The 20,877-nt window shown below is 36.8% G+C and overlaps 1 protein-coding gene across 1 annotated transcript; it reads left to right on the top strand.

The window, feature by feature from the left end:
• The first annotated feature begins 298 nt into the window (after nucleotides 1-298).
• LOC133241807 (putative olfactory receptor 8G3) lies at nucleotides 299-1,324 on the top strand. The gene has a single exon (XM_061407725.1). It carries the CDS (start codon nucleotides 389-391, stop codon nucleotides 1,322-1,324), a length of 936 nt encoding a protein of 311 aa, XP_061263709.1. The 5' UTR covers nucleotides 299-388.
• The last annotated feature ends 19,553 nt before the right edge of the window (nucleotides 1,325-20,877 follow it).

Here is a 20,877-nt window from a genome sequence, read left to right on the forward strand (position 1 = left end):
AAATGTTCATGTTGACTGACTTTAAAAAAAATACTTGTTATAAAAAAATCCATAAATTGTTGTTTCTCTTAAACTTTATGCAATTTCTTAATTGTAAAGTTCTTGATGTTTATAATTTCTATTCTAGTTCAACAAAATTAATTGTTTGTCCTAGAGTAGCAGGATATACTGGAGAATTCCCTAGATTATGTGTGTCCTCTGCTGAAAAATAAAGAATGATCTCTGCAGAATTACTCTCTGCCTCTCTCTCACACACACACAAACATACACACATGCATAAACCTCTCTCTCTCTCTCTCTCTCTCTCTCTCACACACACACACACACACAGATATACTCATTTTCTTTGTTTGTTTGTTTTTTAAACTTAGAACCTACTAAGAAGAAAATGGACCCAGGAAATCACTCCTCAGTGACTGAGTTCATCCTCACTGGGCTCACAGAACAGCCACGACTCCAGCTGCCCCTTTTCCTCCTCTTCCTAGGAATCTATGTGGTCACAGTGGTGGGGAATCTGGGCATGATCACACTGGTTGGGCTCAGTTCTCACCTACATACACCTATGTACTATTTCCTCAGCAACTTATCCCTTATTGATCTCTGTCAGTCCACCGTCATTACCCCCAAAATGCTGATGAACTTTGTGACAGAGAAAAACATCATCTCCTATCCTGAATGCATGACTCAGCTATATTTCTTTATTCTTTTTATTATTTCAGAGTGCTATATGTTGGCTGAAATGGCATATGACCGCTATGTTGCCATCTGTAACCCCTTGCTTTATAATGCCATCATGTCTTATTATTGGTGCTTCCAGCTCACAGCAGCAGGTTATATCTTGTGCATCATTCAATCGACATTCCATACTTGCCTTATGTTGAGACTCTATTTCTGCAAGGCCAATGTGATTAACCATTATTTCTGTGATATTTTTCCACTCATGGAGCTATCCTGTTCTAGCATCTATTTCAATGAGTTATTGGCTCTAGTCTGCAGTTCTTTCAACGTCCTGATTCCTGCCTTGACTATTCTTATTTCCTATATCTTCATCCTCTATAAAATCTTCCACATCCACTCCACTGAGGGCAGGTCCAAAGCCTTCAGCACTTGCAGTTCCCACATCTTGGCCGTTGCTGTTTTCTATGGATCTGCAGCATTCATGTACCTGCAGCCATCATCTGTGAGCCCCATGGACCAAGGGAAAGTGTCCTCTGTGTTTTATACCTGCATTGTGCCCATGCTGAATCCTTTGATCTACAGTTTGCGGAATAAGGATGTCAAATTGGCCCTGAAGAATATTCTGAACCTTGGAAAATATAGATGAATAGACTCACCATTGGTGTCATATCAGAAATAACTGTTTGCTTTGCTGAGATATGCAATGTTTTAGTTTTATTGTTCAAATTTTTGGAAATTCAGGATCATTTCCCCATACAATACATTTCTTTGGAATTTGTGTTATATTGATTATGTATGGAGAAATATCAAGAATAATGTCAGACACTCTTGAGAATTAAAGAAGCTCCAGTTAACATAAAAAACACAAATAACAAGAATAACTATGATGATCATCATAATGTAATAACGTATTATTATTGAGATAGTATAAAATATCAAACACTGTACCCAGCACTTCATATCAGACAACTTTCTTTAATATTTATGATATCTCTCAAGGCAAGTCCTAATACTATTTCCATTTGAAAGATGAATAAATTGAAGTTTGTTTACTTTGAGTAAATGTCCCCATAGTCCCACACTTAATAAAGACAGAGGCTAGAATGTCTGGCTCCAGGAACTGTGATTTTACTCAAAGTAATCTATTGCCCCCAGGTAATTGTGGATAAGTGTAAGGCCTTCCCAATAATTTCCTTCTACACATTAAACTTCTACTTTTCCTGTGAGACTGTATTGCTTTCCCCTAGACCTGTCCAATGCAATTTTCACTTTTATTTCATTTGATTTAATGAAAATAATAAAAATATTTCAAACTTGTGTTGATCAAGCTAAAAGACCAAATGCAGAGTTAATACAGAATCTTAAGATAAGACTCATCAATGAGATTCAAATTATCATGTTCAATACTGACAATTTTTATAAAAATAGCCCAATACATTTCTATCTTTAAATCATTAGTGCTATCCTGTTTATGTAACAGGGGCTTCCCTGGCAGTTCAAAGGTAAAGAATACAGCTGCCAATGCAGGGGATGTGGATTCAGTCCTTGGGTGAGGAAGATACCCTGGAGAGGGAAATGGCCACCCACTCCAGTATTCTTGCTTGGGAATTCCCATGAAGAGAGGAGCCTTGTGGGCTACAGTCCATAGGGTCACAGAGCGTCCATCCAACACAACCTTGCCACTAAACTACAACAGTAAATTTATGTTAACAACTGCTCATAATAAACCAAAACTATGCAAGTTGTATCACTTTCATGAGGTTCATGCACTTTTGCCATGGAAGTTAGAAAAATTGCTATTTTTTGACAGTTTTATCTTGGAAATATCTTTTCTCTCCCCTCATATTTGTCTTTTTTAGCTTCTGGGCATTAACATCTGGTAAGTATAAATTCACATGAAACTCTAAATATTTAGTTGTCTTCTCCCTCTTCTTAGTTCAAAGTGTCTTACTCATTACTGACAGATCTACGTTCTTTGGGTAGTGTGATGCCTTATTCACCTGTAGTGTCCAAATATACCACAAATATATAAAGCATAATTTTATTTACCACCCATGTATTTTATTATCCATTCTTTCATCAAAGTCAAGCATTCATTTTCAATTATTTTATATTATTTGACTTAATTTTCATGTTATTTATATTATATTTTCATATTATTTGACTGAATTTTCATCAGTACTATAAAAAGAAGGTAAAATGGCTACAATTACAACTTCTGTCTTAGGTATGATTCCTAGTCTGCTATATATATTTCAGAATATAAATAAATAAATAAATATATATATATATATGTATATATAAATCAGCCAAATCAGCACATATACCATGTCTGAACTGAAAGAATGGCTTCTATGGGTTTCTTCAAATTTTTAATTTCTGAATAATTATAGGAATGTTTCTGTTTACTTCCTATTTACATTCTTTCTATATCTGACCTTTACTAAACTCCAAGTCTCTTTCTCACTTCTTCTTTTTGGCACACTAAAGCAACTTCAAAGGTAGTCTGTTCCCTTATAAGGTGGCATTCCAGACACATAGTACTCTTTTCCAAACATATCAGAATCTTGCAGCCACAGCAAACCTTTAGCTAAAAGATTTTTGGTGCATAGGTATGGTGGATTTTCCTTGAAACTGAAAGAACTCCAGTGGAAGGTATTCAAAACAAGAGATTCTCTAGCACCTTGTTTCTCAGAGTGATCTATAGATGAGAAATAGTGGAAACATCTGAGAGATTTTATTTAAAATGTATACTCTCAAGCCATACATGAGACTTACTATCAGAATCTGCTTTTGATCAAGATGCTTAGGTTATTTCTATGCACATTAAAAGTTGAGAAGCTTTTGAAAAATATTGATATATGACCTCACATGCTAAAATTTTGACTTAATTGGTATAGTGTTCACCATCGGTATTGATATTAAGGACAATTAAAAAAAAAACTCCCCTGATATTTTAATGAGTTTAAATGAGTATCTAAAATTCAGAAGGACTAGCTTCACTTGTGGCTCAGCAGGTAGGAATCTACCTGCCTTGCGGGAGACCTCGGTTTGATGCCTGGGTTGGAAAGATCCCAAGCAGAAGGGAAAGGCTACCCACTCCAGTATTCTGGCCTGGAGAATTCCATGGACTCTATAGTTCATAGGGTCACAAAGAGTCAGACACAACTGAGTGACTTTCACTTTCAATGTAACACAAGTATAAACTTTAAAATCCTCTACATAGAAAACCCTAAAGACTCCACCAGAAAATTACTAGAACTAATCAATGAATATAGTAAAGTTGCATGATATAAAATCAACACACAGAAATTACTTGCATTCCTATACACTGATAATGAGAAAATAGAAAGAGAAATTAAGGAAACAATTCCATTCACCATTGCAACGAAAAGAATAAAATACTTAGGAATATATCTACCTAAAGAAACTAAAGACCTATATATAGAAAACTATAAAACCCTGGTGAAAGAAATCAAAGAGGACACTAATAGATGGAGAAATATACCATGTTCATGGATTAGAAGAATCAATATAGTGAAAATGAGTATACTACCCAAAGCAATTTATAGATTCAATGCAATCCCTATCAAGCTACCAAGGGTATTCTTCACAGAGCTAGAACAAATAATTTCACAATTTGTGTGGAAATACAAAAAACCTCGAATAGCCAAAGCAATCTTGAGAAAGAAGAATGGTAATGGAGGAATCAACCTGTCTGACTTCAGGCTCTACTACAAAGCCACAGTCATCAAGACAGTATGGTACTGGCACAAAGACAGAAATATAGATCCATGGAACAAAATAGAAAGCCCAGAGATAAATCCACGCACCTATGGACACCTTATCTGTCACAAAGGAGGCAAGAATTTACAATGGAGAAAAGACAATCTCTTTAACGTGTGGTGCTGGGAAAATAGGTCAACCACTTGTAAAAGAATGAAACTAGAACACTTTCTAACACCATACACAAAAATAAACTCAAAATGGAATAAAGATCTAAATGTAAGACCAGAAACTATAAAACTCCTAGAGGAGAACATAGGCAAAACACTCTCTGACATACATCACAGCTGGATCCTCTATGACCCACCTCCCAGAATATTGGAAATAAAAGCAAAAATAAACAAATGGGACCTAATTAAACTTAAAACTTCTGCACAACAAAGGAAACTATTAGCAAGGTGAAAAGACAGCCTTCATAATGGGAGAAAATAATAGCAAATGAAGCAACAGACAAACAACTAATCTCAAAAATATACAAGCAACTCCTACAGCTCAACTCCAGAAAAATAAATGACCCAATCAAAAAATGGGCCAAAGAACTAAATAGACATTTCTCCAAAGAAGACATACAGATGGCTAACAAACACATGAAAAGATGCTCAATCAGAGAAATGCAAATCAAAACCACTATGAGGTACCATTTCATGCCAGTCAGAATGGCTGCGATCCAAAAGTCTACAAGCAATAAATGCTGGAGAGGGTGTGGAGAAAAGGGAACTCTCTTACACTGTTGGTGGGAATGCAAACTAGTACAGCCACTATGGAGAACAGTGTGGAGATTCCTTAAAAAACTGGAAATAGAACTGTCTTATGATCCAGCAATCCCACTGCTGGGCATACACACTGAAGAAACCAGAATTGAAAGAGACATGTGTACCCCAATGTTCATCACAGCACTGTTTATAATAGCCAGGACATGGAAGCAACCTAGATGTCCATCAGCAGATGAATGGATAAGAAAGCTGTGGTACATATCCACAATGGAGTATTACTCAGCCATTAAAAAGAAAACATTTGAATCAGTTCTAATGAGGTGGATGAAACTGGAGCCTATTATACAGAGTGAAGTAAGCCAGAAAGAAAAACACCAATACAGTATACTAATGCATATATATGGAATTTAGAAAGATGGTAACAATAACCCCATATACGAGACAGCAAAAGAGACACTGATGTATAGAACAGTCTTTTGGACTCTGTGGAAGAGGGAGAGGGTGGGATGATTTGGGAGCATGGCATTGAAACATGTATAATATCATATATGATATGAAATGAGTCACCAGTCCAGGTTCGATGCACGATACTGGATCCTTGGGGCTGGTGCACTGGGATGACCCAGAGGACTGATATGGAGAGGGAGGAGGGAGGAGGGTTCAGGATGGGGAACACATGTATACCTGTGGCAGATTCATTCTGATATATGGCAAAACCAATACAATATTGTAAAGTTATAAAATAAAATTAAATTAAATTAAAAAAAAATTATGCCTATCCAGAAAATAAATAAATAAATAAATAACGGAATCCTCTTATATTTAACTATAAGATCTCTCAACTTGAATGTGCAATTTATCTTGAATCAATCATTTTATGTATACTTCCAAATTTCCTATTTTAGAATAAAAATTGAAAATCTAATATATAAGAATAGAAGAAGCATGAAACATAAGTGTCTATTAAAACAGTTTATATATGCAATTTAGAAACTAGAATCATTAATAGTAAGCCCCTAAAATATAAAAAAAATTAAGTCAATATTCTGAATTCGTACCCGATAACTTTAAATCCAATAACATATAGATTTTACTTTGAATTAATATGTATATTATGTATTTACACATAAAATGGACTAAATATAGTTTTGTACAAGATAAATGATTTGTTCATCATTTTAAAATCTGTTGCCACATTAACATTAAGATAATTTATCAGAATGTTGCTTATCCTCTAAAACCTTTTATTCACAGAGTGAACTGGGAACTGGTAGCTCTGGCTAGGAGCCTGTAAAGATGCAGAATCTCTAGGAGTTTTATAGTTTCTCATCTTACATTTATATCTTTAATCCATTTTGAGTTTATTTTTGTGTATGGTGTTAGAAAGTGTTTGATTTTCATTATTTTATTAGTGTTTGACCAGTTTTTGCAGCACCACTTGTTAAAGAGATTGTCTTTTCTCCATTGTATATTCTTGCCTCCTTTGTCAAAGATAAGGTGTCCATAGGTGTGTGGATTTATCTCTGGGCTTTCTATTTGTTCCATTGATCTATATTTCTCTTTGTGCCAGAACCATACTGTCCTGATGACTGTAGCTTTGTAGTATAGCCTGAATTCAGGCAGGTTGATTCCTCCTGTTCCATTTTTCGTTCTCAAGATTGCCTTGGATATTCAAGTTTTTTGCATTTCCATACAAATTGTGAAATTATTTGTTCTAATTCTCTGAAAAATACCATTGGTAGCTTCATAGGGCATGTATTGAGTCTATAGATTGCTTTGGGTGGTATACTCATTTTCACTATATTGATTCTTCCGATCCATGAACATGGTATATTTCTCCATCTATTTGTGTCATCTTTGATTTCTTTCAGTGTTTTATAGTTTTCTATATATAGGTCTTTAGTTTCTTTAGGTAGATTTACTCCTAAGTATTTTATTCTTTTCATTGCAATGGTGAATGGAATTGTTTCCTTAATTTCTCTTTCTGTTTTCTCATTGTTAGTTTATAGGAATGCAAGGGATTTCTGTGTGTTGATTTTATATCCTGCAACTTTACTATATTCACTGATTAGCCCTAGTAATTTTCTGGTGGTGTCTTTGGGGTTTTCTATGTAGAGGATCATGTCATCTGCAAACAGTGAGAATTTTACTTCTTCTTTTCCAATCTGGATTCCATTTATTTCTTTTTCTTCTCTGATTGATGTAGATAGAACTTCCAAAACTATGTTGAATAGTAGTGGTGAAAGTGGGCACCCTGGCCTTTTTCCTGACTTTAGGGGAAATGGTTTCAATTTTTCACCAGTGAGGATAATATTTCCTGGGGTTTATCATGTATTGCTTTATTATGTTGAGGTATGTTCCCTCTATGCCTGCTTTCTGGAGAGTTTTTATCATAAATGGATATTAAATTTTGTCAAAGGCTTTCTCTGCATCTATTGAGATAATCATATGGTTTTTATCTTTCAATTTGTGAATGTGGTGCATCACATTGACTGATTTGTGAATATTGAAGAATCCTTGCATCCCTGGGATAAAGACCATTTGGTCATGATGTATGCTCTTTTTAATATGTTGTGGGATTCTGTTTGCTGAATTTTGTTGAGGATTTTTGCATCATGTTCATCAGTGATATTGGCCAGTAGTTTTTTTGTTTTTGTTTTTTTCCTGTAGTATCTTTGTCTGGTATTGGTATTAGGGTAATGGTGGCCTCATAGAATGAGCTTGGCAGTTTATGTTCCTCTGCAATTTTCTAGAACAATTTGAGTAGGATAGGTGTTAGCTCTTCTAGGCAAAACACTCTGACATAAATCACAGCAGGATCTTCTATGACCCACTTCCCAGAGTAATGAAAATAAAAGCAAAAATAAATGTGACCTAATTAAACTCAAAAGCTTTTGCACAAAGAAGTAAACTATAAGCAAGGTGAAAAGACAGCCTTCAGAATGGGAGAAAACAATAGCAAACGAAGCAACTGACAAAGAATTCATTTCAAAAATATATAAGCAGCTCATTCAGCTCAATTCCAGAAAAATAAACAACCCAATCAAAAAATGGGACAAAGAACTACACAGACATTTCTCTAAAGAAGATCTACAGATGGCAAACAAACACATGAAAAGATGTTCAACATCACTCATTATCAGAGAAATGTAAATCAAAACCACAATGATGTACCATCTCACGCCAGTCAGAATGGCTGCTATCAAAAAATCTACAAACAATAAATGCTGGAGAGGGTGCAGAGAAGAGGGAAACTTCTTACAGTGTTGGTGGGAAGGCAAACTAGTACATCCACTATGGAGAACAGTGTGGAGATTCCTTAGGAAAACTGGAAATAGAGCTGCCATACAACCCAGCAATCCCACTGCTGGGCATACATACCAAGGAAAGCAGAATTGAAAGAGACAAATGAGACCCAATGTTCATTGCAGCACTGTTTACAATAAGCTAGGATATGGAAGCAACCTAGATGTCCATCAGCAGTCTAATGGATAATAAAGCTGTAGTACATATACACAATGGAGTATTACTCAGCTATTAAAAAGAATGCAATTGAATAGGTTCTAATGAGGGGGATGAAACTGGAGCCTATTATACAGAGTGAAGTAAGTAAAAAAGAAAAACACTAATACAGTATAATAACACATATTTATGGAATTTAGAAAGATAGTAAAGATGACCCTATATGCGAGACAGCAAAAGAGACATAGATGTAAAGAACAGACTTTTGGACTCTGTGCGAGAAGGCGAGGTTGGGATGATCTGAGAGTATAGCATTGAAACATATATATTACCATATGTGAAATAGATCACCAGTCCAGGTTTGATGCATGAGACAGGGTGCTCAAGGCTAGTATTACTGGGAAGACCCTGAGGGATGGGATGGGGAGGGAAGTGGGGGGGTGGTTCAGGATGGGGGACACATGTATACCCATGGCTGATTCATCTGAATGTATGGTAAAAACCACTACAATATTTTAAAGTAATTAGCCTCCAATTAAAATTAATTAATTAAAAAAAAAAAAGATTCAGAATCTCAAAATCTCAAATGCTCCTCAGAACTTCTGGTTGAGGATATGATTTTGAAAAAATCTCCAGAAGATCCTGTGAAGAAATCTTGATCACTAATTGATGAGTTCAGGATTGACAGAGAATCCCTCTTAAAGGAAAAAGTTAGACAACTGGGCACATGTCAACTGCAACTGCTTCTTTTCTCAAGAGCTTGTCTCCTGAGAAATGGAAATCCTTGCAGAGTATTTGAGTCCATGTTTTTTATTGCCTGACATATAGGAAATCCAGGACACACCTTCATAGCACAGTGATCACAACAGCTCAAGGAAGAACTGAGAAAGGTACAGATATTTGCTACCTTGAAGCTGAAGAAATACACACTGAAGATTTAAAATTAGAGATGCTGACCTGTGATGCAGACCAGCTTCAAAAGGGGTTCTGAGATCTGGGCTAGGCCGGCCCTCTCGACACTAAAGACAGCAGAATGCTGGGTACCTATCATTCCTGACATCAACACAGAATTATCTTCTGAGTCAAAGGAAGCCTGTTGCAAATAAAATTTGGTGTTGTGATTTCCAGCAAGAATAAAGGTGAGCGTATTCATCTCACATTTGTGACTTGAGACTATTAAGACTGGAAATAATACCCTGAAAATTCAGGCAAATATTCATCATATATTCATGCATGGAATTACTTATAAAATCCCATTTATATCTTCCTATGTCTTCAACACTATGTAATTTACTTGTTATACAGAGGTGGACAAGTCTGATTCAGTGCATCATCTGACTTATGGTATATGAAAGTGAGGAGGAACTAAAAAGCCTCTTGATGAAAGTGAAAGAGGAGATTGAAAAAGTTGGCTTAAAGCTCAGCATTCAGAAAACTAAGATCATGGCATCTGCTCCCATTGCTTCATGGCAAATAGATGGGGAAACAGTGTCAGACTTTATTTTTGGGGCTCCAAAATCACTGCAGATGGTGATTGCAGCCATGAAATTAAAAGATGCTTACTTCTTGGAAGGAAAATTATGACCAACCTAGATGGCATATTCAAAAGCAGAGACATTACTTTGCCAACCAAGGTCCATCTAGTCAAGGCTATGGTTTTTCCAGTGGTCATGTATGGATGTGAGAGTTGGACTGTGAAGAAAGCTGAGCACCAAAGAATTGATGCTTTTGAACTGTGGTGTTGGAGAAGACTCTTGAGAGTCCCTTGGACTTCAAGGAGATCCAACCAGTACATCCTAAAGGAGACCAATCCTGGGTGTTCTTTGGAAGGACTGATGCTGAGGCTGAAACTCCAATATTTTGGCCACCTCATGCGAAGAGTTGACTCATTGGAAAAGACCCTGATGCTGGGAGGGATTGGGGGCAGGAGGAGAAGGGGACAACAGAGGATGAGATGGCTGGATGGCATCACCAACTCGATGGATATGAGTTTGGGTGAACTCCGGGAGTTGGTGATGGACAGGGAGGCCTGGTGTGCTGCAGTTCATGGGGTCGCAAAGAGTCGGAAACTACTGAGAAACTGAACTGAACTGAACTGAAGTTTAAAAATGTGCTGTTTAGAAAGGAAAGTTTTCTGAACTTGAAGTAGGAAGGTTAAATAAATTGCAAGGTGTTGGAGAATGGTTTCATGATTACTTCTATCTTAAAGAAGATTTGAAAAGAAAATAGAACATATTTACAAACGAACATAAATAAAGAGAGTTGGTAAGATTATTTCATGTGAAAAAACAAAAAGACAGACAACTGAGAAAACATGACATGGTCCCCAAATTGAAAGAATCAAAAGTTGTGTACCAGAGGAATTTGATTACAAAAACTAAGGATGGAGAGGGGCAAAAGAGTGTGGCATTTTTTATTTTGTTCTAAAATCTTTAAAGGAAATCTTTTCTCCAGTGTCCCTGAATGTGGATCATTATCTGGTTTAGGGTTTAGTGCATTTTGTGATGGGAATTAATAGTTCATTCCAGTTCTAGGCATTCAAATGTTAAAATATTTTTCTTACTTTGATTAAAGAGAATGTTTTAATTTTTTCAAACACCCTGCACCAAAAAAAAAAAAAATCTTTTCTTTTTGCTTTTCTTAGCATATATGATGACGTCTGCAAGTTATCCCATTACCTTCAAATATTTTCCAAGCTTTTTATAGATGTTTGTATGTCTTCTCACTTATCTCTCCTTCAAAAAGATATCTATAACTAAATACAGAACTCCAGATATAAGTCCAGTACAGTGCTTCCAAATCTCATGGCACACATGTTCTTATTGTTCTTCAGTCACTAAATCGTGTTCAATTCTTTGCAAACTCATTGACTACAGCACACCAGGCTCCTTTTTCCTCCACTGTCTCCCTGAGTTTGCTCAAATTCATGTCAACTGAGTCAGTGATACTCTCCAACCATCTCATCTTGTACTGCCTGCTTCTCCTTTAACTTTCAATTGAAAGGTTCAATTCCTCAGTTCAGTTCAGTCGCTCAGTCGTGTCCGACTCTTTGTGACCCCATGAATCGCAGCATGCCAGGCCTCCCTGTCCATCACCAACTCCTGGAGTTAATTCAGACTCATGTCCATTGAGTCAGTAATGCCATCCAGCCATCTCATCCTCTGTTGTCTCCTTCTTCTCCTGCTCCAAATCCCTCCCAGCATCAGAGTCTTTTCCAATGAGTCAACACTTCGCATGAGGTGGCCAAAGTACGGGAGTTTCAGCTTCAGCATCATTCCTTCCAAAGAAATCCCAGGGCTGATCTCCTTCAGAATGGACTGGTTGGATCTCCTTGCAGTCCAAGGGACTCTCAAGAGTCTTCTCCAACACCACAGTTTAAAGGCATCAATTCTTCAGCGCTCAGCCTTCTTCACAGTCCAACTCTCACATCCATACATGACCACTGGAAAAACCATAGCCTTGAGTAGACGGACCTTTGTTGGCAAAGTAATGTCTCTGCTTTTGCATATGCTATCTAGGTTGGTCATAACTTCCCTTCCAAAGAGTAAGCATCTTTTAATTTCATGGCTGCAATCACCATCTGCAGTGATTTTGGAGCCCAAAGAAAATAAAGTCTGACACTATTTCCCCTATTTCCCCATCTATTTCCCTTGAAGTGATGGGACCGGATGCCATGATCTTCATTTTCTGAATGTTGAGCTTTAAGCCAACCATTTCACTCTCCACTTTCACTTTCATCAAGAGGCTTTTTAGTTCCTCTTCACTTTCTGCCATAAGGGTGGTGTCATCTGCATATCTGAGGTTATTGATATTTCTCCCAGCAATCTTGATTCCAGCTTGTGCTTCTTTCAGCCCAGCGTTTCTCATGATGTACTCTGCATATAAATTAAATAAGCTGGGTGACAATATACAGCCTTGATGAACTCTTTTTCCTATTTGGAACCAGTCTGTTGTTCCATGTCCAGTTCTAACTGTTGCTTCCTGGCCTGCATATGGATTTCTCAAGAGGCAGGTCATGTGGTCTGATATTCCCATCTCTTTGAGAATTTTCCACACTTTATTGTGATCCACACAGTCAAAGGCTTTGGTATAGTCAATAAAGCAGAAATAGATGTTTTTCTGGAACTCTCTTGCTTTTTCCATGATCCAGCAGATGTTGGCAATTTGATCTCTGATTCCTCTGCCTTTTCTAAAACCAGCTTGAACATCACTGTTCACGTATTGCTGAAGCCTGGCTTGAAGAATTTTGAGTCAGTTCCTAGGCAGGATGATAAGAAGGCCAGGGGTCCCCAAGGAGATAGGGATCTGGAATTCTCAAGGAAGAGGAAAGGACTTTTTTTTTTTCCCTCTTCATTCCTTAGTCTTAGGCACATAAAACATTTTTATCTTTAAGCCTTGAACTGATGATTACACAACAAACAACTCAGTTTAAACTCTGTACTAAGGATTACATAACAACAACATATTCTGCTTGAGGACAGTTTCTCCTTCCTGAAAACCTTCTGGCTCATCCTGTTATCTTAAAAATGTAAATTGTGGGAGCATGTCTAGTAAGATTTTTACAACGTCTAAACATTCTTTTGATTCATTGTAATAACTAATTAAAACGTATATAACTCCATTGCTAACACTAGCAAGGGGGCACTCTTTCTGCCCTCTTCTGATGTCTATGTCAGAAGCTTTCTCGATCTCTTTTTTTTTTGTTTTTTTTTTAACTTTTATTTTATTTTTAAAGTTTACAATATTGTATTAGTTTTGCCAAATATCGAAATGAATCTGCCACAGGTATATCTCGATCTCTTTTATACGTTAATGAAACTTTATTACACAAAAGCTCTGAGTGATCAAGCCTTGTCTCTGGCCCCGGATTGAATTCTTCTCCTTCGGAGGCCAAGCATCCCAGAGTCTTCCATGGTTCAAAACCTTCAGCACATGCAGCTCCCACATCTTAGCTGTTGCTGTTTTCTATGAATCTGCAGCATTCATGTATCTGCAGCCATCATTGGTCAGTTTCATGGACGAAGGAAAAGTGTCCTCTCTGTTTTACACTATTGTTGTGTCCATACTGAATCCCCTGATTTATAGCCGACAGAACAGAGATGTCAATGTTGCCCTAAAGAAAATGCTAGAGAAAGGAATATTCTTTTGATCAGAAATAATATGAGAATGATTGTTTAGTCTACATGACTAGCTATTTTATTGTGTAAGTTGATATTTAATTTTAGCCCACATGTCAATATATATTTATCAACATATACCCATACATTTAGTGGCATTATATTGACAGTATTTCATATTCATATGGCCTGTGATGCCATTTGTCTCTGAGTTTTTTCTCTCATAAACATCACTGAGACACAGATTAAAAGAAATACTAAGGATGATCTGGATCCATGGACCCACTAAAGTCATCAACACCATCTCTCCCTCTGTTCTTCTCTACAATTGATAAAAACCCTCAGTTGATTAAATATCTTCTAGCAGTTATCACTAATGTTCTTTCTTCTGTTCGATAAAAAACAACAAAACCAATAGCAGTATAATGACTGTAATCTCTACCTTTTGCACATCTAATCTGGAAAAGTATTTTTCCCAAATCCTAACTTGTGAATATCTGACTTCTTAAGTCATTAAGTTGCTTTGAGAACCAACACTGGACTTGGAAAAAATTTCTAGATATAACCCCGAAAGCATAATTCATAAGAATTGATAGTGTGGATTTCATCAAAATTAAAATATTTTGCTTCTCAAAGAGAATGTTAAGTGAATAAAAAATGGTTTTAGGTAAGTGCATACACACATTTTCATAGATAGATAGATAAACAGTAATTTCAAAGTTTCATATTTTGCTTTTTTTTTTTCCTGTGTGTTTCTGTGTGTGTGTGTGTGTGTGTGTGTGTGTGTGTGTCTCACTGGGTGTGTCTATTTCAGTATGTGTGTGTCTCACACTGTATGTGTGGGTCTCTCTTTCTCTCAGTTTGTGTGCATGTGGCTCTCTCAGTGTGTTCGTGTGTCTCTGTCTCATTGGGTGTTTCTCTATCTCATTGTGTGTGTCTATGTGTGTGTGTGTCTCTCAGGTTTTATGTATGTGTGTCTCTCTCCCAGTGTCTGTGTGTCTGTGTGAGTGTGGCCTCTCTCTCCGTGTGTATGTCTGTCTCTCTCAGTGTGTATGTCTCTCAGTGTGTGTGTGTGTCTGTGTCAGTGTGTATGTCTCTCTCTCAGTGTGTGTCTGTGTATGTATATGTGTCAGTGTGTGTGTGCTTTCTCTCGTTCTGTGCCTCTCTCTCACTGAGCATGCGTGTGTGTCTCTTCACAGTATGTGTCTCTCGGTGTGTGTGTCTATGTCTTTCAGTGTGTGTATGTGTCTCTGTATGTTTGTGTCTATCAGTGTGTGTGTGTTTCTATCTTTCAGTGTTTATGATTCTCTCTCAGTGTGTGTGTCTCTCTGTCTCTATGTTTGTGTGTTGGTGTCTCTCAGTTTGCATGTGTCTCTCTGTCTGTGTGTGTGTGTTTCTGTGCATTCTTAAATTGCACTTTTTTTAATAATACATGAAAGCCATCTGACCTGCTATAATGCATTATCTTTTTTAGTGCATCATGTATTCTCTTCATGAGAAACGCTGGACTGGAAGAAACACAAGCTGGAATCAAGATTGCTGGGAGAAATATCAATAACCTCAGATATGCAGATGACACCACCCTTATGGCAGAAAGTGAAGAGGAACTAAAAAGCCTCTTGATGAAAGTGAAAGTGGAGAGTGAAATGGTTGGCTTAAAGCTCAACATTCAGAAAACGAAGATCATGGCATCCGGTCCCACCACTTCATGGCAAATAGATGGGGAAACAGTGGAAACAGTGTCAGACTTTATTTTTCTGGGCTCCAAAATCACTGCAAATGGTGACTGCAGCCATGAAATTAAAAGACACTTACTCCTTGGAAGGAAAGTTATGACCAACCTAGATAGCATATTCAAAAGCAGAGACATTACTTTGCCAACAAAGGTTCGTCTAGTCAAGGCTATGGTTTTTCCTGTGGTTATGTATGGATGTGAGAGTTGGACTGTGAAGAAGGCTGAGCGCCGAAGAATTGATGCTTTTGAACTGTGGTGTTGGAGAAGACTCTTGAGAGTCCCTTGGACTGCAAGGAGATCCAACCAGCCCATTCTGAAGGAGATCAGCCCTGGGATTTCTTTGGAAGGAATGATGCTGAAGCTGAAACTCCCATACTTTGGCCACCTCATGCGAAGAGTTGACCCATTGGAAAAGACTCTGATGCTGGGAGGGATTGGGGGCAAGAGGAGAAGGGGACGACAGAGGATGAGATGGCTGGATGGCATCACTGACTCGATGGAAGTGAATCTGAGTGAACTCCGGGAGTTGGTGATGGACAGGGAGGCCTGGAGTGCTGCGATTCATGGGGTCGCAAAGAGTTGGACACAACTGAGCGACTGATCTGATCTGATGTATTCTCTTTAAGTCTTTTTACAATATCCTTTTATGTTAGTGTTAAGCTACCCTAAGTCACTTCAGTCATGTCCGACTCTGTGTGACCCCATAGACGGTAGCCTACCAGGCTCCCCTGTCCCTGGGATTCTCCAGGCAAGAACACTGTAGTGGGTTGCCATTTCCTTCTCCAATGCATGAAAGTGAAAAGTGAAAAGTGAAAGTGAAGTCGCTCAGTCGTGTCCGACTCTTAGCGACCCCATGGACTGTAGCCTACCAGGCTCCTCCGTCCATGGGATTTTCCAGGCAAGAGTAATGGAGTGGGGTGCCATTGCCTTCTCCGTTGTTAGTGTTAGGTGATACTAAAGAATCCTAGAGTTTGCCTTGTTTTAGTTGTGTGACTGGACTCTAGAAAACAAGTGTGAATCTATTGCATAATTCTGGCACTATACTAGAAGCCACATCAGCCACAATACCTAGAGCGAACCCTAGATCTTCCTTTCCAAACTAGGATATTTCTTACATATATATAACTTTTCATATTTATGAATCATATGAAAAAGTATTCTTCCCTTCTGAGTCACATTCAATTCAACATCTTTGAGGTATCAAAGAACCATGCTTAACTTTCTCCTCTTTGATTTTCTTGACCAATTTCTACCACCCTCCCACGTGCTTATAAAAGAAATAATATGTGAATACTTACTCTGTATACTGGTCATGTCAGGCTTACCATTACCAAGTCAATGGGTTGCTAATCCAGGCAACTCAGGGTTACAAATTGAAGATGCTGTCACTGGATGTGTGTGTGTGTGCTCAGTTGTTCAGGCATGTCCAACTCTTTGAGGCCCCATAGACTGTAGCCTACCAAGTTCCTGTGCCCATGGAATTTTTCAGGCAATAATACTGGAGTGGAGTGCCATTTCTTACTCCAGGGAATATTCCAAATCTAGGATCCAACCCACGTCTTCCATGGCTCCCAAAAGAGAAGCATCAAATCTATCATTCTATTTGACTTAATAATAGTTTCAATTTCTTTCTCACAAGCATTTATGCTGATGAGAGAGAATTGAATTACAAGTGGATTTTGAAGGTCATTTTAATACCTGAAGGAAGTTAATTAGTATAAATTATTTGTGAAAATTTATTTCCTGTTGCTGGATTTAGGGCATTTCAATGTTTATACTCATGATTCATAAATCATCATGGATTCAGTCAAGTCTGTTAGAATGTGAGAACCAGACACACTCACTTCTGTACTTTCTTTGTTACCTGATAATTCAAGGTACCCAAAACCACTGGAAAGTGGCTTCAGAAATTTAATCAGAAACAGAGAAAGTTAATATTCTGATACATTTGGACTGAAATGCATTTATGAGCAGAAGTCTTCTTCCTTCAGCTTTCTCATATTCTAAGAAGGGTTTGTTAGGTCAGTCATACAAATCCTTAAACACTTTATTACATAGCATAACTTCTGTGATCTTCAAAATGCATAGGAGAATATAATGAAGATCCATACAAAATGTACTCTGTATAGATCTAGAAGACAGAATGTACTCTGTGTAGATCTAGAAGACAGATCTATAGGCTCATGAAAATAACTTGATTGCTGCCTAGTTGGTATATGAAAATAATATGATTTGTAATAGACGCTACACTCTAACATCAGCACACTAAGACTAGTTGTTATGGGCCAATGGTGTCTCAGGAATTGTTGGAAATGTTGTATAACATTTGAGATGTTATAGTTTATGAAATGTGGAAAGAAGATGGGTTACAATGGCAAATACCAGTGTTTGCCCCTGCAGCCTCTTTTGTTGATGAAATTAGACATTTATTACTGTAAATGATTTTTTACAATGACAAAATGAGAGACAGGGAATATAGGTATTATAATAATTAATAAAGTTTTGTACTTAAATGTTTGTGAAAGTTTCCTTTTCTGATTTGTGCAAGAGATACTACACTCAACTGTTCTTGTGATGTTGGTTAGGATCATAAGGATATACTATCTCTTTTGTTTGTTTGTTTAAATTTATTTATTTTAATTGGAGGCTAATTAGTTTACAATATTGTATTGGTTTTGCCATATACCTTTTCTTATGAAGACTTAGCCAGATCAGCTTATCTTCTTTTTGCTTTTCAGGAATGCTTGATTTCTATAAACCAAGGGATGAAGAACTATGGCATTAGTTGGTATTAATTCTGCAACATGCTCATTCAGAGTTTCAGCTCTTATCCTGGAGAGGATAACATACAAATCTATAGCATCATCCACAATACCTAGAGTGAACCCTAGATTTTCCTTTCCAAACTTGGATTTGTTTTTTTCATATGTATAACCTTTCACATGTATGAATCATATGAAAAAAGTATCCTTCCCTTCTGATACACATTTAATTCATCAGTCTTTGAAGTATCAGGGTTCAAAGAACCATGCTTGACTTTGTCCTCTTTGATTTTCTTGACCAATTTCTACCACCCACATATGCACTTATAAAGTAAAATGTGAATACTTATTTTATATAAATGCTTTTGTGTTAATATAAATGCACAGACTTGCAAAAGTGAAACTTCAATTCCCAGGTATAGAGGTAGGATTTATTTCTGAGTGAGACCATTTCAGGCCAGTTGGGTGGGGAAAATATCTGCAAAACTTAAAGAATATTGGAACTTATAAATAGAAGTGAAATAAAGAAATAGGCTGGTATTTCTTAATGATGAAAATTTTCATTGATGTTGCACCATAATCTGAGATATTCCCTTGGGAATCGTCCTCAGGAAATGAAATTTCTCTGTAGCTATGGGACCTATTGAAATATAATATGATATTGAGACTCACCTCCCTCTCTGGAGCTACAATCTAGTACCATAAATGTTTCAGTGAATAGTAAATAAAGACAATCAATGGTTGAGGGGGAGCCCGGAAGACTTCTCTAAATCATAAGAATGAATCTGTGAGTGGATTTTCAGTCATAAAGGGGCAATTTGCTTCTGTATCGTCTTTTTTTTGGGGGGTGGGGGACACTAAACTTGGAATCAGAAGATTTGAGTATGACTTGCTCTTCACTTTTTAGTTTTAGCAAAGTTTCCAGCTCTCTGAATGTCAGTGTTCTTTTTTAGAAATTGGGGTTCATTACCACTACTTCACAAGGATTTTGTGAGAATTAAGAGATCATAAAATTACATGATAACAAATAAGAAATATAAACATATCTTTATTTTAAGGTTATTATTTTGCATGAATGTTAGAAAGGCAGAATTAGTAACTCAGCAGATGTTCCTATTGTTCTTTGTGGGAGAGCCAACTCTACCACCTAACAGATGTAGGAACTTGGTCAATTTTTTAAAACTCTTTGTGCCTCAGTTTCCTAATGTAAACAGGAATTAACCCTACCCACCTCAGAGAATTGTAGTAAGAACTAAAGGTGTTAATGTACATGAAGTATTCAGTAGTGCCTGGACATATTTCTATTAACATAACTCAGGTTTTGTCTCTTTTAATTAATTCATTTTTATATTAAAAATTGAATTATAATTATTTTACAAGCATGTTGTGTTATTTTCTGCTCTATAATGGCATGAATCAGATTCATACACATATTCCTCCCCTCTTGAGCCTCCCTCCTATCTTCCCATCCCACACCTGTAAGTCATCACAGAGCACCGACCTGAACTCCCTGTGCTTTATAGCAGGTTCCTACTTGCTTTAAAGAAAAATAAAAAACTACGCACCAAACACAAAAGCGTCCCAAAGAGTTTCTGTCATTTTAAAGGACTCTTGCTCAGTGGCATTCTGGCCTTCTCCATGGCACGTGTCTATCTTTTATTAAGATACATTAAGAATGGTATCAAGCTGTTATTGTAACTTTTATAACTATATTCATAATGCTTATTGTTATAGAGGCAGATAGATTTATCATATTTAAACCAAAGCCATCTGCTTACTAGGAGAATCACTTGTTAAATTTGTGCCTCTTCAGATATATTTGAGAAAATGAACAAAGTAATAAAGGCAAAGAATTTCAGAGGATATTAAAGGTGCAAGTAGGAAATAATTGCATTTAAATTGGGAATGCAAGTTCTTCATATCTGAAAGAATATCATCATACAAATAATCAAACCCTTGTCATGATGAGAACACAACACTTAATAAGGCAACTTAGCCGTTAATTTTTTCCTAGACTGAAATAAAATCTAACTTTTACTAGTTCCACTTTTGTACACATCATTTGCTATGGATGAGCACACAGCCACATCTACATAGCAGCTCTTCAATTATTTGAAGATGAAAAGCAGGTCTCAGCTTCTCTAAGTAAAAATTCCTAGGAGCTTTCACGGTAAAAAGGTTAGAAGTTTGACTCTGCGAACAGACAGGGGTTTTAATCTCACATCGGTTATTTTCTAGCTACATGATCAGGTTACTAAAAACTCCTGTGCTCGTATGTCTTCTTTCACTTAATAAGGTTGTTTCTGAGACTTAAATTTAAAAATAAAAGAAATTAGCATAACACTTGCAAATAGTCAAAAGCTATTATTTTAATTTAACCATTTTCATATGGAATAATTTCATTTAAATGGAATAATTTCAATAAAGTCACTTTATATATTTATAATGTTCCTTTAAAAGTATTTAGTTTATTAATGTTGTTTTGTAAATTACACTTGCTAGAAGGACACATAATGAGATAATTAAATAATTGCTTATCCTTTATTAAATAGCTTCTTGGTTTGACATCAGTGCTGACACTTGGAGACCTGTATTCTATTTTGAAGTCCAACATTCTAACACAG

Source organism: Bos javanicus, chromosome 29 (genome assembly GCF_032452875.1).
Source record: "Bos javanicus breed banteng chromosome 29, ARS-OSU_banteng_1.0, whole genome shotgun sequence".
NCBI lineage: Eukaryota > Metazoa > Chordata > Mammalia > Artiodactyla > Bovidae > Bos > Bos javanicus.